Source organism: Oryzias latipes, chromosome 21, assembly GCF_002234675.1.
Source record: "Oryzias latipes chromosome 21, ASM223467v1".
In the NCBI taxonomy this organism is placed as follows: Eukaryota; Metazoa; Chordata; class Actinopteri; order Beloniformes; family Adrianichthyidae; genus Oryzias; species Oryzias latipes.
The window spans coordinates 7,457,021-7,470,763 of NC_019879.2; the positions used below are offsets into that span (position 1 = coordinate 7,457,021).

General features: G+C 41.6%; 1 protein-coding gene across 2 annotated transcripts in view; it reads right to left on the minus strand.

The window, feature by feature from the left end:
- Positions 1–426: 426 nt before the first annotated feature.
- Positions 427–13,743, minus strand: part of itgbl1 (integrin subunit beta like 1) — a 44,237-nt gene continuing 30,920 nt past the window's right edge. For both annotated transcript variants that reach the window (XM_004081444.4, XM_020712997.2), the window contains exons 8-11: positions 8,770–8,886; positions 5,549–5,695; positions 3,931–4,044; positions 427–779 (exon numbers count right to left, since the gene is read on the minus strand). In XM_004081444.4, coding sequence (XP_004081492.1) covers positions 691–779; positions 3,931–4,044; positions 5,549–5,695; positions 8,770–8,886 — 467 coding nt within the window. In that variant the 3' untranslated portion in view covers positions 427–690. The remainder of the gene's footprint in view (positions 780–3,930; positions 4,045–5,548; positions 5,696–8,769; positions 8,887–13,743) is intronic.

Consider the following 13,743-nt stretch of genomic DNA (forward strand, 5'->3'; position numbering starts at 1 on the left):
CTAATCCCCTGATGTGACCATACGGAGTGACATGAACATCCAGCATGCCACAGATAAACCATTTGTTCTTTTTTTATGTATTTTTTGATTAATGAAGATTTACATGTCAGGTGTCCTCTTTATTTATTTTCATGCTTTTTTTCCCTTGCTGAAACCGAGTAGGCTCACAATGTTTTTAGAATTATATATAATATGCCATTTCAAGTATGCCCATTGTAGTTATGTCATGTTATAACAAATTTGTAATCATGTATGATAGTGATGCATTGTTTTACATGCAAAATGTTGTGTCAGTGCGGCGCATTTAATGTTTTATTAGGGGGAAAAAAGGAAATAAAAAGAGTTACTTCCTTTTCCATTTCCTACAGCTTTTCAAAACAAGTTTTCAAAAGGGCATTGAAGAAAAAACACCAACTAAACACAATAATGGGTTTGCTCTCTGTATTGAAACACATAATCTTTGCTACAACATTAAAACAGATATGAAAAGTGAATGGCATACATTGCAGACAGGAAATGCGTCTTTTGCACCAGCAAAACTTGCAATCATTATAATAAAATATTGTTTGTCCTATGGAGATTACATCCGTTTTTAATCCTCTTCTGGGGCTTCCAGGCTTGGTTGTTTTTCCCGGCGGGTCATGCTGTTGGTCTTTAGTCAAAATGGAGAACTACTGTCCTTTTCTCTCGTCAGTATTCTGCTCCCACCCAGATTTCACAGGCGTTCCCTGTCCATCCATCCCAGCACTCACAGCTGCCGCAGTTGCACAGCCCGTTCCCTGTGAGGAGATGTGAGAAGAAAAGCTGTGAATTAAAAGAGCTTTCTCATCATGTCCGACCTTTACCAAGGTTCCTCTTTTCCCACTGCTTCCCTTGAGGCACTTCAGTAATGATTGGGATGGGGGGGGGTTAGCTGTTTTCTTCAGGATTGTTTTTTTTCAGCTTCCTTTAAAAAGAAAGCCAGAGAAGGAAATCTGGACTGTTTAACGTTTGGTTCTAACTTCTACAACAAATACTTTAATAAAATTAAATCAATGTCTAATATGTACACTGGGCGTGTGATGCGTGTTCAAGTTTTAGCATATGGTGTTCACACTGGACTGTCGCTGCCCGATACTACCACATGTACTGTACCTACAAGTGGGAAGGGGCTTGGTGCGAAATGTTGAATCGGGCGCCGATCTCACAAATCTTGCTAAGGCTTCATCTTACACAGCTCTATTCCGATATATAAAAGATTTGGATCATTAAATTCTGTCCGAGCACATGATCGGTTTTCAAACGGTTGTTAAGGACATCTGAGTCTCTGATTTGTCAACTACTTCAATGCATTTATTTGTGCAGCCCAAAAATTGACCCAAAAATTGAAGTAGTGACTCTTGAACGCTTTTGAACAGAGAATCCCAAAACGCATATTTACTTAGACTTTTCATTGGAGTTGGTCACTCGAACCCGCATTTCTGAGCCCAGTGTAAATGTAGCATTAGTGTTGTGGTAAAATGAAAGTTGTCTTTTTAAGATCATTAACAAAACCAAATGGTTGGACTGGATAGAGCCTTGAGGTGGATTTTTAGCACAATTTTTTTCCCTTGTATTTATTGTTTTTCTGCATATCAACTGGAAGAACAACAAAAGCAGCAAAATGTCTGAATGTAACATTTTCACTTTGTTTGAATGATAATTATGTTGAAATAATTGACAGTCTTTATCCTTGAGCTCAGCTTCACAAGCCCTTAAAGATACTGGGGTTAGGAAAAGGACTCCTGCCTGACACATTTGAAGAGATACTGCAATCTACTGCAAAGGTTCTCCCTGGAGGTGTGGTTGTGCAAAGGATGCGAGAAAAAGGACAAGGGAAGATGATGCACTCAGCTTGAGTCATCATTTGGCTCCACCCTACTCCACACACTATAAATGACCTGGGTTCTTGTAGATCTGATGACACAGGTAAGCCTCTTTCACACATAAGATGTGCATTCACGCATGATTTTTAAGTATTTTAGAGTTTTTAGGTCTTCCGTTTTCTCACATGATATTCCCATTGACACACTGTTACAGCATTGCTGATGCAACCAACAGAAAATGTCCTTTTTCCACACAAAAATTGGATTGTATTTCTACACTTTAGGGCACAGATGATTTTTAGGTGCCCCATCAATGAATGGACTATTTTCTGACTAATGTGATATGTAAGGCATACTGAACAATAACACACATTAAGCGTGACAAAAGAGTCAGTCAGACTTTATTAAATGCGTTCACAGTAATTCTACAACTTGTTTGTAACACGCTACAAGTAATCCTCATTAGACCTGTTAGTTGCTTTAGCTTATTCATAATACCTGTAACTCAACCTTTTTTGCAACACTTAAAAAACTACTAAAACTAACGTTACTTCTTAGTAACACACACAAGAAACACAACTTGACATCGCTAATCGTTGGCCGCGGAGACTTTTCCTGGAAGGGGCTGTTCCTCATTTTGTGATGTCACAATGTGAGAACCCACTCGTTTCGGTGGATTGGGAGAGGCTGCTGCTAAGACTGCAGGTTTTAGAGGAGTATTCAGTGAGGCATGAAAGGATCAAAATACTGCTTTGGGGTTGGTTTTTGTGAGGAATTAACATTATAATAGACTTAAAAGCTCAAAAAGTTGATTTTGAATGAAATAGACCCTTTCATACAAAAATAACTGTTAACCTAAGTCTGGAGTCTGTGTTCTTTTTCCTCCTATCAGCTCTGCTACACACGTGCGTTCTAAATAATTTTGATAATGAAATAGACAACAAAAAGGGAACCTAAAACAATGGTTTGTTTTCGTTTCGAGGTAATAGAAATGGCTTTTTCCACCTAAAAGTACTTATTTGTAAAGACTCTTTTTAATCTTAATGCTCATCTGCATTGAAAAGCAAACATTTACAGTAATAGTTGTATTTTATTGACATTTTTGATTCAAAATCTGATAAATGCATGAGGTGTTTGTATCAGACCCTAACATCGCACAGATGAACACGTCGTTCATAAACCAACAATCTGGCATCGTGTCAAAGAGTGGCTTGATTTTTCTGGGTTGCAGAAAAGCTAAGCAAACATTCTTTTCTCTTCTCAGAAAGCTTTGCCAGGATGATTGCATGTATTGCATGAAATGAACCGGGGAGCATCCCTAATACGCCAGATTTTGCACATCGCTCTTCAGTTGTGCGTGTAATGAGAATCTACAGCTTTGAAAGATGCGTGAAATCCTTGGATGCCGAATCATTTCTTGGCAAACCTGCCAAACTGATTTTCAATCATTACAATGAAAAAAAAAAAGACTCAATCAAATCTATCTGATGGGGAAGAAATGTGGAAAAATAGTGCCTGTCATTCGTTTTTGTTTCTTTCTAATTTAAATCCGCTGGAAGGAAATAAATGTTCATGTAAATCACTCAGCTGTCAACATAATACTAATGCAAGCAATTATTTGTATTTACATCTCTACAAGTAATTATAGTTAGTGAAGGTTAACAGATCTTGCAATCACACTTAAATGATTCTTGCGTAGTGTGCTCTTTGAATATTCCTCAAATGCAAAAGAGTTTTCTCCACATAAACACTTAAATATTATATTAACTCTAACTGTTCCTGATCATTTAACAAAATATCAAATGTCATTCAAAGAGTGTATTTTGTTTTTAATTTTTTCCTCATCGAGCAATTTTTTTTTGTATTTCACATTTCTTCAGAGAGGAACAATTAGTTTTAACCTAATACCCCTTTTATGTCAGTAGTTCCAGTGAAATTTACAACTGCTTTCTGAAAAAGTAACTCCTGCTGTGAGACATTTTCCGGTTTTTAGACTCAGTTCTTGATTAACTTGATTGTAGACCAATCAAAGAGTTTTGGAATGAATCCATAATAACTGGTGCATTGGTGGCGTGTGGTTCAGTACCTGTACAGATGAGACCGTCATGTTTGTCACACTCTCGATCATCACACTCACAGTAGTCCCCAGACACCCACCAATCTTGAGGTGAGCAGATACACTGGCCGCAGTGGCAGGAACCTGCACCAAGCACACAAACACACAAAAGTTTAACATTTTAAAAGTAAATTTGTTGCTTCAGACTGCTATCCACAGAGTGAACATTCTTTGTCATTCCATCTTTTTGTACTATTTCCCATTTTCATTCTTTTTTTTTCTGCACAGCAAATCCAATTGTTTGCCAAGTGCCTAAGTGGAAAGACAAAGACAGATACACACTTTTACACTTTCTCCCATCAGTGATCCTACAGAAGTCTAAGACGTTTTTCAATTAAATAATTTCACACCCAAAGATCTGGTAGTTATTGTGTGTTTTTTTTAACCCACTTACTACTTAAGTGTGTTGCATAACTGGAAGCAACAATTAATACTGGTGTTAAAAAATTTAAAGAGAAAGAATGTGAAACACAGTCAAAACAAAAAGGCTCAGGAAAATAATAGGTTCTGCAGGCCTAAAACTATATTAACGCCCTTGGCAAGGCGCATTCAAGCAGCCAAAAAAGTATGCAAGTGCGCATTTTAGGTTTCCACATTCAAAATTCTCATGTTTACACACACTTATATGTTTTTTTACGGTTAGATTCAGTCTCCACATGAAAAGCACATGGCCAATAAACTGCAAGTCACACCAGGTTGAACTTTGACCAATCAGGGACTCGGATTTGGTAGTGACGTATAAAAAATTGATCATAGAGGAGAAATTAATAATTGCGGTTTTATGGCAAGCGCTTGTAAAAGTAGAAGGATAGTAAGAAAAAGAAGAAGAAGCCCTTCCTTGCTTTTCCAGTGTGAACACCATGGATTATGCTTGAGTCCAAGTATGCGCGTTTAGCGTGTTCTTGAATGCGCGTCAAATGTTCGGTGTGAATGCAAAATCAGAAATAAAAAGTCTTGCTTCAGGTCTGCAGCTTTGCCAGCTTGACATTAGTTAATGTGTGTACTTCTGGCTTAAGTAAAGCTTATCCAGCAGGTCATTTGGATAATTATCAAGTTAAAGAAAAATCCAATAAAAGTGTCTTTTGATCACGGATAGGTTGTGTAGTTCTTTCTAAACACAAATTCTGACATTGTGTTTGGACCTCTGAGTTTAAAACTTTAGAGGATTAATCCAAATGTATTCCCTACCTCTCTGGCTCCTCCCTGTTGCCCAAATTGTAGGGGCATTTGGAGCTGTTGTGGTGTTCAAAATTGTTTTTTTAAGGAGGTGCCGTAGAGACTTAGGGCTGGGTATCCCTCTGCCGAGGAGAAACACATTTCTTCACGTGGGTGTGCTCTGAAGCACAGAAGTTTGCATTTAAATGTACAGTAAGCAATGACAATAAGTCATTACTTACATGGGTGACCAATGTTATGTTTTTTTTCAAGTGCTGGCAGCTAACGTAGCTCACCGGCGACTATTATTAGTAACATCAAGCATTGAAGACACTATTTTTCTGTATGGAGGGATTCATTTAGAGGTAGGGAGAAGCCATAGCAATTCAGAATCGACCTTAAAATGATTTTAACAACTTAAATAAATGGTCACCTTTTCCACTGCAAACAACTCCATCGGCAGTCTCACAAAGCTCTTTGCTTTGGGCATCGCTCATGTCGCAAGACCTGGAAAACCGACACAATTTCCCAAACCAGTCCTCTTCACAGATGCAGCGTCCACATGAGCAGTAACCATGACCTGCCAGCGAAAGGGGGAGAAAACCTTTATTCAGAGAAAACACAATATGGTGCAGCATGATGAAAAATCAAATAAAAACAGAAAAAAAGGTGTGAGGTTTTTTTGGATGACAGAAGGAGCTATAAAACCCATAAATATAGAGTTGACAGTGCAGTCTTCGAACTTTGACACTAATAGGTAGAAGAGAGGGGCAGAACTTCAGGGAGATGAGACAGGCTTACTGTTCTTACCCTGAGGACATAAAAGAAACTGTCATCACCGGCCTTGGCCTGTCACTAATGAATCTCTTGTGCTTCAAAGACACAGGAAAAACTAACACAAATGGCCGGCATAAACACACACACACACACACACACACACACACACACAGGCACAAGAATCCAAAGAGCTTTAATTGGTCAGTGAAGGCAGCAGGATGCTGAGGAGCCAGAATAGCTGTTAGCCTGGCTTGAGTTTTAACAAGCACCGTCAAACTTATTCTCCTGTCCTTTGACTGCAAGAAAAATCATAAGAAATAAAGCTTAACCTTTCTTAGTGTATGAACAGTCCACTTCATGTTCTGAGGTAGTAATGAGACAGGAATTGTCACAGGGAGTCTTTTTGTAAATCCATAGTTTGTTACTCGAAAGGTTTTTTTTAAACAAAGCTCATGTGATTTATTTTTTCATGATGGGAATTACTGCCATGACACACATTTATGAAACACAAAAAGAGCACATACATGTCTTAGACATATCTTTATTAACTTATTTTTTTTAATTTCTTTAAATTTTAGTATTTAATGTAAAGTGTAGCCACAGGTGACCCAAGGCTGGGTTTCCCGGTGAAGGATTGTGTCAGAAAGGCCATCTGGTGTAAAACTATCTGCCAAACCTCCTGTGTGAATAAGTGAAATCTGATTCGCTGTGGGGACCCCTAAAGGGATGACCGGAAAGGTGAACAACAGTAAAGTAAATAAATGCCAAGCTTGGGTTTGCAAAAAAAAAATAAATAATAATAATTAAAAACCAAATATTCAATAACTGAAAAGATTGTGTCCTTTTGTTCGATTTCAGTTACATTTTTTTGTAGCTAAAGTTTGTTTTGGAAAATTCAGTGCGGTGATTTACAACATTTAGGCTAAGTGAACAGTGTGTATTTTCACTGTGGATTATTACTTTTTAATGCACACCCGGCAGCCAATCAGAATCGAGTATTCACCTGAACCATGGTTTAACCAAATTTACCCAACTTTGCAGAAGCAACCGTCTTCCACTTCACGTCAGACGCCTCAGGCTTCCACGGCGTGCGTTGATTTCTGAAAATGCGAACTTTGTCTTTTACTATCCCTCACTTGATTGAAGTACAAAGTGGCTAAGTAGTGAGTTGTGTTAAATTTAGCAATTGAGAATGTAGAAAATGAAATTTCCATCCTGTTGTCACCAGATGCTTAATCAGAAAACCTGCAGTAATCAGTGTAAAGTGGCTTCACACCGTTTATTGCTGTAACTTGGAGCAAATGTTAAATGTGAGAAATTAATGACTCAATTTAAACCTTTTATAAGAGAATTCTAGTCTGTTTGAAAATCTATAAATGGACAGCAGTAATCAGTTTTTTTTAAAAGGGCTTTTGCTAAATACCTCACTTAACTGATGCCAAAACAAAACAATAACAAAAAGAGTTAAGCTTCTTAGATTAAATTTTTCTAAATAAATGCATATTTTTTAATGTCCAGTGTGATCCCTGCTTGCTTGAATAACTCTTTATTACTGTCGGCTCTGCTGGAATTTTTAAATATCTTGGAGTTGTAATGGTGGGGGTGGAATATTGGAAACGCTTATGAGTAGTATGTTTTTGCTGGAGGGTTATAAATGAAACGAGCAGCCTCAGCCGTAGGTGAAGTGGAGTGGCAGCCATGGCTGGTCATGTATAACTGCTTTAATCAACTCGGATGGGAGAGCGGTTAATTGCTTTGAAGGTACAACAACCTTGCCCTCCCTCAATTAGTTTGCACCTGCCTTTCACAGAGCTCGCAGGGAAGAGCTGTGAGGGAAAGCAGTTGGGAAGACAATTCCTACATATATATGCTCTCAGAGCAAAGGAAGTCTGTTATGACAAATGCAAGGAAAAAATGGGCAGCATGTCCATTTTTCTTGCTAAAAACAATTGGTCATTCTAATCTGACTTTTAAGAAAAATCAATTAAAGTGATGTTAAGTTTAAAAAAAAGCTTCTTACAATGGAAGTAAACTTAATTTGTTTGCTTTTATTTTACTTCTTAAGCATGTTAAAAAATGAAAACAAAGGGCATTAATAAACAACAAAAAAACAAAATAATAAATGGCACAGAGATTGAGGCTAACTTTATTAGAACTCCTGCCTCCACTGCTGCCTAAAGGTGATTGGTTGGTTAATGTCACTGCTTTTTATACATCAATGTTTTGTCTTTTATGTCAAGTCAAATTAAGGTAAACAAATGTTGTCTTGTTCTTGAGGCCTAAAAAAACCATTCTTTTCAAAGCATATTTTCACATCAGGATTTGTAATTGATCGTCATAAGCTTTGGTTTTGATCAGTTATTCTTTATAAGCTTTGATGGAACGGAAAAGAGCCCCAAAATGATCATAAATATAAATAAATAAACAAACAAATAAATGGGACCTTGTTTAATTAGACATTATTTTTTCCTTTTTTAATTAAGATAACAATTGTCTAAGCACGCTTGAGTAAGTGTTAAACATTGTTCAACTTTCAGAATATCCCCTTAAGGGTGGCAGAGAGTTTTACGCAGGATGCCCTTTCAGACACAACCGTATATTTCATCTGGGCTGGGGACCGGCACAGGGAAACCCAGACTTGGGCCTCCTTGTGGTTACAGTAGGCAGTAGTGCTAAGGGTCTACTTGATTCAGCTCGTTGCACCCCCTGGGTAAAAAAGACTGACACGCCATTCCTGCACGCAGCCAATTGAGCCATCCAGATGCTTGAGTAGGTATTAAAAATGAAAAAATATGCAGAAACCTGCTCATATATGTTGCATAGATTGTATATCAGTCTCAGATTTGTTGCTGTGCACTTGTGTCTTTGTCCTCTTACCTCCACAGACCTCTCCATTAATGTCCTCGCACTGGCGGTCGTCACATTCACAGTTTTTGCCGTGAACGCGGCTGTCTCCGGGTGGGTGGCAAGTACACTGACCACACTGGCATTGACCTGGAAAAAAATTAACACTTTTTTTAATACTCATCCTCAGTTTTAAAATGAAAATGTTTTAAGGTTTTATTATTATGCACTAGTAATGCAAGTCTTTTTATGAAAAACTCAACATAACACTGAAATCCTTAAATAATTGGTTACGCAAATCACCTAACCAGCAGACTAACACAGTCTGCCAAAGTTGATTTTCTGCATCTTCAATCAGTGAGCTTTTTTTTTTTAAATGGTTTATTTCAAGCAATCAAATAGGAATAATACACCAAAACAGTACAATCATCAGTTATACATTCATTCAATAACTAATCAAACTTAGGATTTCTTTTAGTAAAGATAGTCACCAGTAAGCAAAACTGAAGCTCAATAAATAAATCTTTGGCCTTCAGATAGATCAAATATATGCACACTCTTTTAAATCATCATTTTTGCTCATATTTTGTAATAACTTTGTAATGAATCTTTGACAAATGAAAACAAATGCATAAATGAGATTATAAGATTAACCCTTGTGCTATCTTAGATGACCCCACCCTTCCATTGACGTGTTCTCCCTACCATGACAAAGGTGGATAAAGGTGGAAAGATTTCATGTAATCCATGGACACCAGTGAAGATCACAAATCATTGAAGAAAAAGGGTTTAACGCACTGTCTAGTGGGTCTAGATGACCCAACTCCCAATGTTAAAGTGCCTAGGATAGCACAAGGGTTACATAGAACCATGATGGAATGTGTCCTTTCTTATTTGAAGATATAAGTAGTTCCTTTTATGTTTTACAAATCTAAAATCAACAACCTTGGTTGATCCATTTCTAAATGCTCAAAGGTGAATCATGTGAACGGTCCATTCATGTTTCTATTTCCTCCAAACTTGGCTTTGCAGGGTAACTCCTGACTGCAATCTCTTCCTGTGAGGGACATTTAGTCTCAGTAGTCACTTTACATGTATCCATAATGTGAATTTGGCTGGCTCTATCATTTTGATCACTCACTGAGCGGACAATAAATTGTGCAGAGCATGGATTTACAGGACAGCTATGGCACTGTTAGTGTCATCTAACGTGCCGTCCTTGTTACACTGCTGTCACTTTTTTACAACCGTGCACATAAACACATCCCTGTGGCATTTTTATCCCATGCTTGGGAGCAGCTCTGAGGACTCAGTTACCTTGGCAAAATCTGTTTTGGCAGAAAATTTGTTATACGAGTGTTTTTCAGCTTCTGTGTTAGTGGATTTTAAATATTAGAAAAAAATAAAGAACCTTTTCACTAAGTAATTTGGTCAGAAATATATAAAAATGAAAGTTGCATGTTGAATTGTAAATTGCAAAATGCATTTGAATGACATAAACCCATGACAATTTAAAATACAGCTAGTGTTTTTATTTTAGAAAGTTTCCATATTGACTTGTACATTTTTATATTGAATTCTAAATTGCAAAATGTAATTTCATACTCCAATTCTGAATTGCATATTGAATTGTCAATTGAGAATAGTATATTCATTTAAATTATGACTCAAAAATGTACATAGTATTCAGTTTCATAATTCCGTTCAAAACTTTAGCTCGAATCAGGCCCCATTATTTAATCGATTTCACCTGTTTATTTATTTTACTTAAACTAGGGTCCCAGTTCCTAAAACCCGTTAAAACAATCTGGATTTGAAAACTGCAGAAATCGCATTTACTTCTCAATAAAATTGGTCAAGACAAAGATTACGATAACATCAAATCTGGCATGTGCGGGGGAGGCTCGAGAGCCGGTAGGACCCAGATGCAGAGACGGGAGGCCAACGGGTTCAGGACTAAAGGGTTTAATAACAGAACAAAAAGCGCTGCAGAGCAGGATGACCAAACAAAAACTTACTGTGACGTAACGAGAAACAGGGAACAAGGACGCTATGACCAGAGGACGTGAAACACATGAGCAGAAGTTAATGGACCAGCACAAGAGGAAGGCAGAGACAAGACTTATATACAAGCAGGGCAGACAAGACACAGGTGAACACGATCAGGGCAGATGGGGACCAAAGGAAGTAAAACTCAAAAACGTGACAAGACAGGAAACCTTCCAAAATAAAACAGGAAACAGAACCAAACAAGACAGAACAAGAACTAAAACAAAAACCAAGACAAAACAAACTCAAACCATGACAGTCCCCGGGGGGTACTGTCACTTGTCACTTGGGGTAAAGTCACTTGAGGGGGGATGCCCGGAGGACAAACTTTGACGGGCAACATAGTTCAGGGAGGCCAGGCTTGGCACATCGGTGAGGCAGAGAAGAGTCCGGAGGACGGCCGGGAGGCCGAGCGGTCCGGCGAGGCGGGTCCGGAGGACGGCCGGGGGGCCGAGCGGTCCGGCGAGGCGGGTCCGGAGGACGGCCGGGGGCCGAGCGGTCCGGCGAGGCGGGTCCGGAGGACGGCCGGGGGCCGAGCGGTCCGGCGAGGCGGGTCCGGAGGACGGCCGGGGGCCGAGCGGTCCGGCGAGGCAGGTCCGGAGGACGGCCGGGGGGCAGGTCAGGCGTGGAGGCGTCGTCAGGCATGGAGTCAGGCATGGAGTCAGGCATGGAGTCAGGCATGGAGTCAGCTGGCGGGTCGGGCCAGCAGTCGGGCTCTGGCGGGCCGGGCCAGCAGTCGGGCTCTGGCGGGCCGGCCAGCAGTCGGGCTCTGGCGGGCCGGGCCAGCAGTCGGGCTCTGGCGGGTCGGGCCAGCAGTCGGGCTCTGGCGGGTCGGGCCAGCAGTCGGGCTCTGGCGGGTCGGGCCAGCAGTCGGGCTCTGGCGGGTCGGGCCAGCAGTCGGGCTCTGGCGGGTCAGGCGTGGCCTTGGCAGCGGGGGTCGGTCGGGGCGCAGGCGGCACCCCCCTGGGAGCCGGGTCGGGGCGCAGGCGGCACCCCCCTGGGAGCCGGGACGGGTCGGGGCGCAGGCGGCACCCCCCTGGGAGCCGGGACGGGTCGGGGCGCAGGCGGCACCCCCCTGGGAGCCGGGACGGGTCGGGGCGCAGGCGGCACCCCCCTGGGAGCCGGGACGGGTCGGGGCGCAGGCGGCACCACCCTGGGAGCCGGGACGGGTCGGGGCGCAGACGGCACCCCCCTGGGAGCCGGGACGGGTCGGGGTGCATCCGGGACCACCACTGAATGTGGTTGTGGTGCATCCGGGACCACCACCGGAACATGACGGGGATGGGGTGCATCCGGTACCACCACTGGAAAGGGATGTGGTGCGTGCCGGACCAAATCTCTGGAACAGGAAGGGGACGGCGGGGACGACGGCGACGTCCACCCCCCCTCATGGCGAGACGGCTCCCAGTGTAGTCTGGGCGGCTCCCACTCCAGGGAGATGAGGGGAACTGGGCCTGATCGAAAATCCAAAAAGTTCTAGTCCTTTCTGCTTCCCGGCAGTAGGTTTCCAGACGAAGCATGTCCCGCTCCGCTGGGTCCTGGAAAAATGGCTGGTCCATTCTGTCCCGGTGGTGGGGTGGCTTGAGAGCCGGTTGGACCCAGAAGCAGAGGCGGAGACACGAGGATCAGGGACTAGGGGTTTTAATAAACAAAAACCAAACACAAAGCGCTGCAGAGCAGGATTTCTGAACAAACAAAACTTACTTGATGTGGCGAGGAACATGAAACATGGAACGTGGCAAGAGACAGCGTGGCAAGAGACAGCATGGCAAGAGACAGCATGACAAGACAAATGAACCAGCACAAGAGGAAGGCAGAGACAAGACTTATATACAAGCAGGGCAGACAAGACACAGGTGAACACGATCAGGGCAGATGGGGACCAAAGGAAGTAAAACTCAAAAACGTGACAAGACAGGAAACCTTCCAAAATAAAACAGGATACAGAATCAAACAAGACAGAACAAGAACTAAAACAAAAACCAAGACAAAACAAACTCAAACCATGACAAAATCCATCAAAATAAAAGTATTTTCAAAATTATATGTCTATCTTTAATACAGACGAGATCTGCATCTCCACCCAGATCTGCATCTCCACCGAAGTCCTCTAGAACATTCTGCTAGACTGGCAGTAATTTTGGTTTGAAGAAAGCAGAGTTTACCAACCAGCCCAAATCCTGACTGACTGACTGTGGAGATTTCCCATTGGACCTACAGCAGTTTGGGTTCTGCTCCTCACCAGTCTTTCCCCAAACCCTTGAATCATAATTCCCAAATGAAAAGCAGGCTTTTCTTTCATCAGAAAACAGGACCGTGGACCACTGGCCAACAGTCCAGTCCTTCTTCTCCTTGGCCCCGTAGAGATGTTTCCTCCGTTGTTTCAGGTTCAGGAGTGGTTTGACCCAAGAAACAAAACAGTTGTAGCCCATCTCCCACATGCGTCTGAGTGTGGTGGTTCTTAAAGTTGTTCCTCCACCTCATTTCACTCTTTCTGGATTTCAGCTTGTTGAATCTTTTGATAATCCGCTGAAGCCCACGGTCGTCTCTTTTGCTGGTGCATCTTCTCCTGCCACATTTTGCCCTTCCATTAGACTTGATTCCATGAATCTGCTTGGACACAGCGCTCTGTTCCTGCCTAAAAAGTGTTCTTTTTTTAGCTAAGAACTTTTGTGGCTGTATACCCACACTATGGAGGGAATCAACAATGGTCTTCTCGTTAGTTGTCAGGTCTGAAGTCAGCTGAACCAAACAAAACCAATTTAATGACATGTGAGAAACCTGTGCAGGCGCTTTAAGTTTAGTAGATCATTAGTTGGTGAAACTCAGGCTATGTCCAAATTCCTGCCCTAACCCCTAACTACTATAAAATTCTGTTGTGCGGAACTGCGTAGTGCGCTGGATTTTAAAAGCAATTACGACACCATGCTCACTGCTTTTTTTTTTCCACAGCAAATA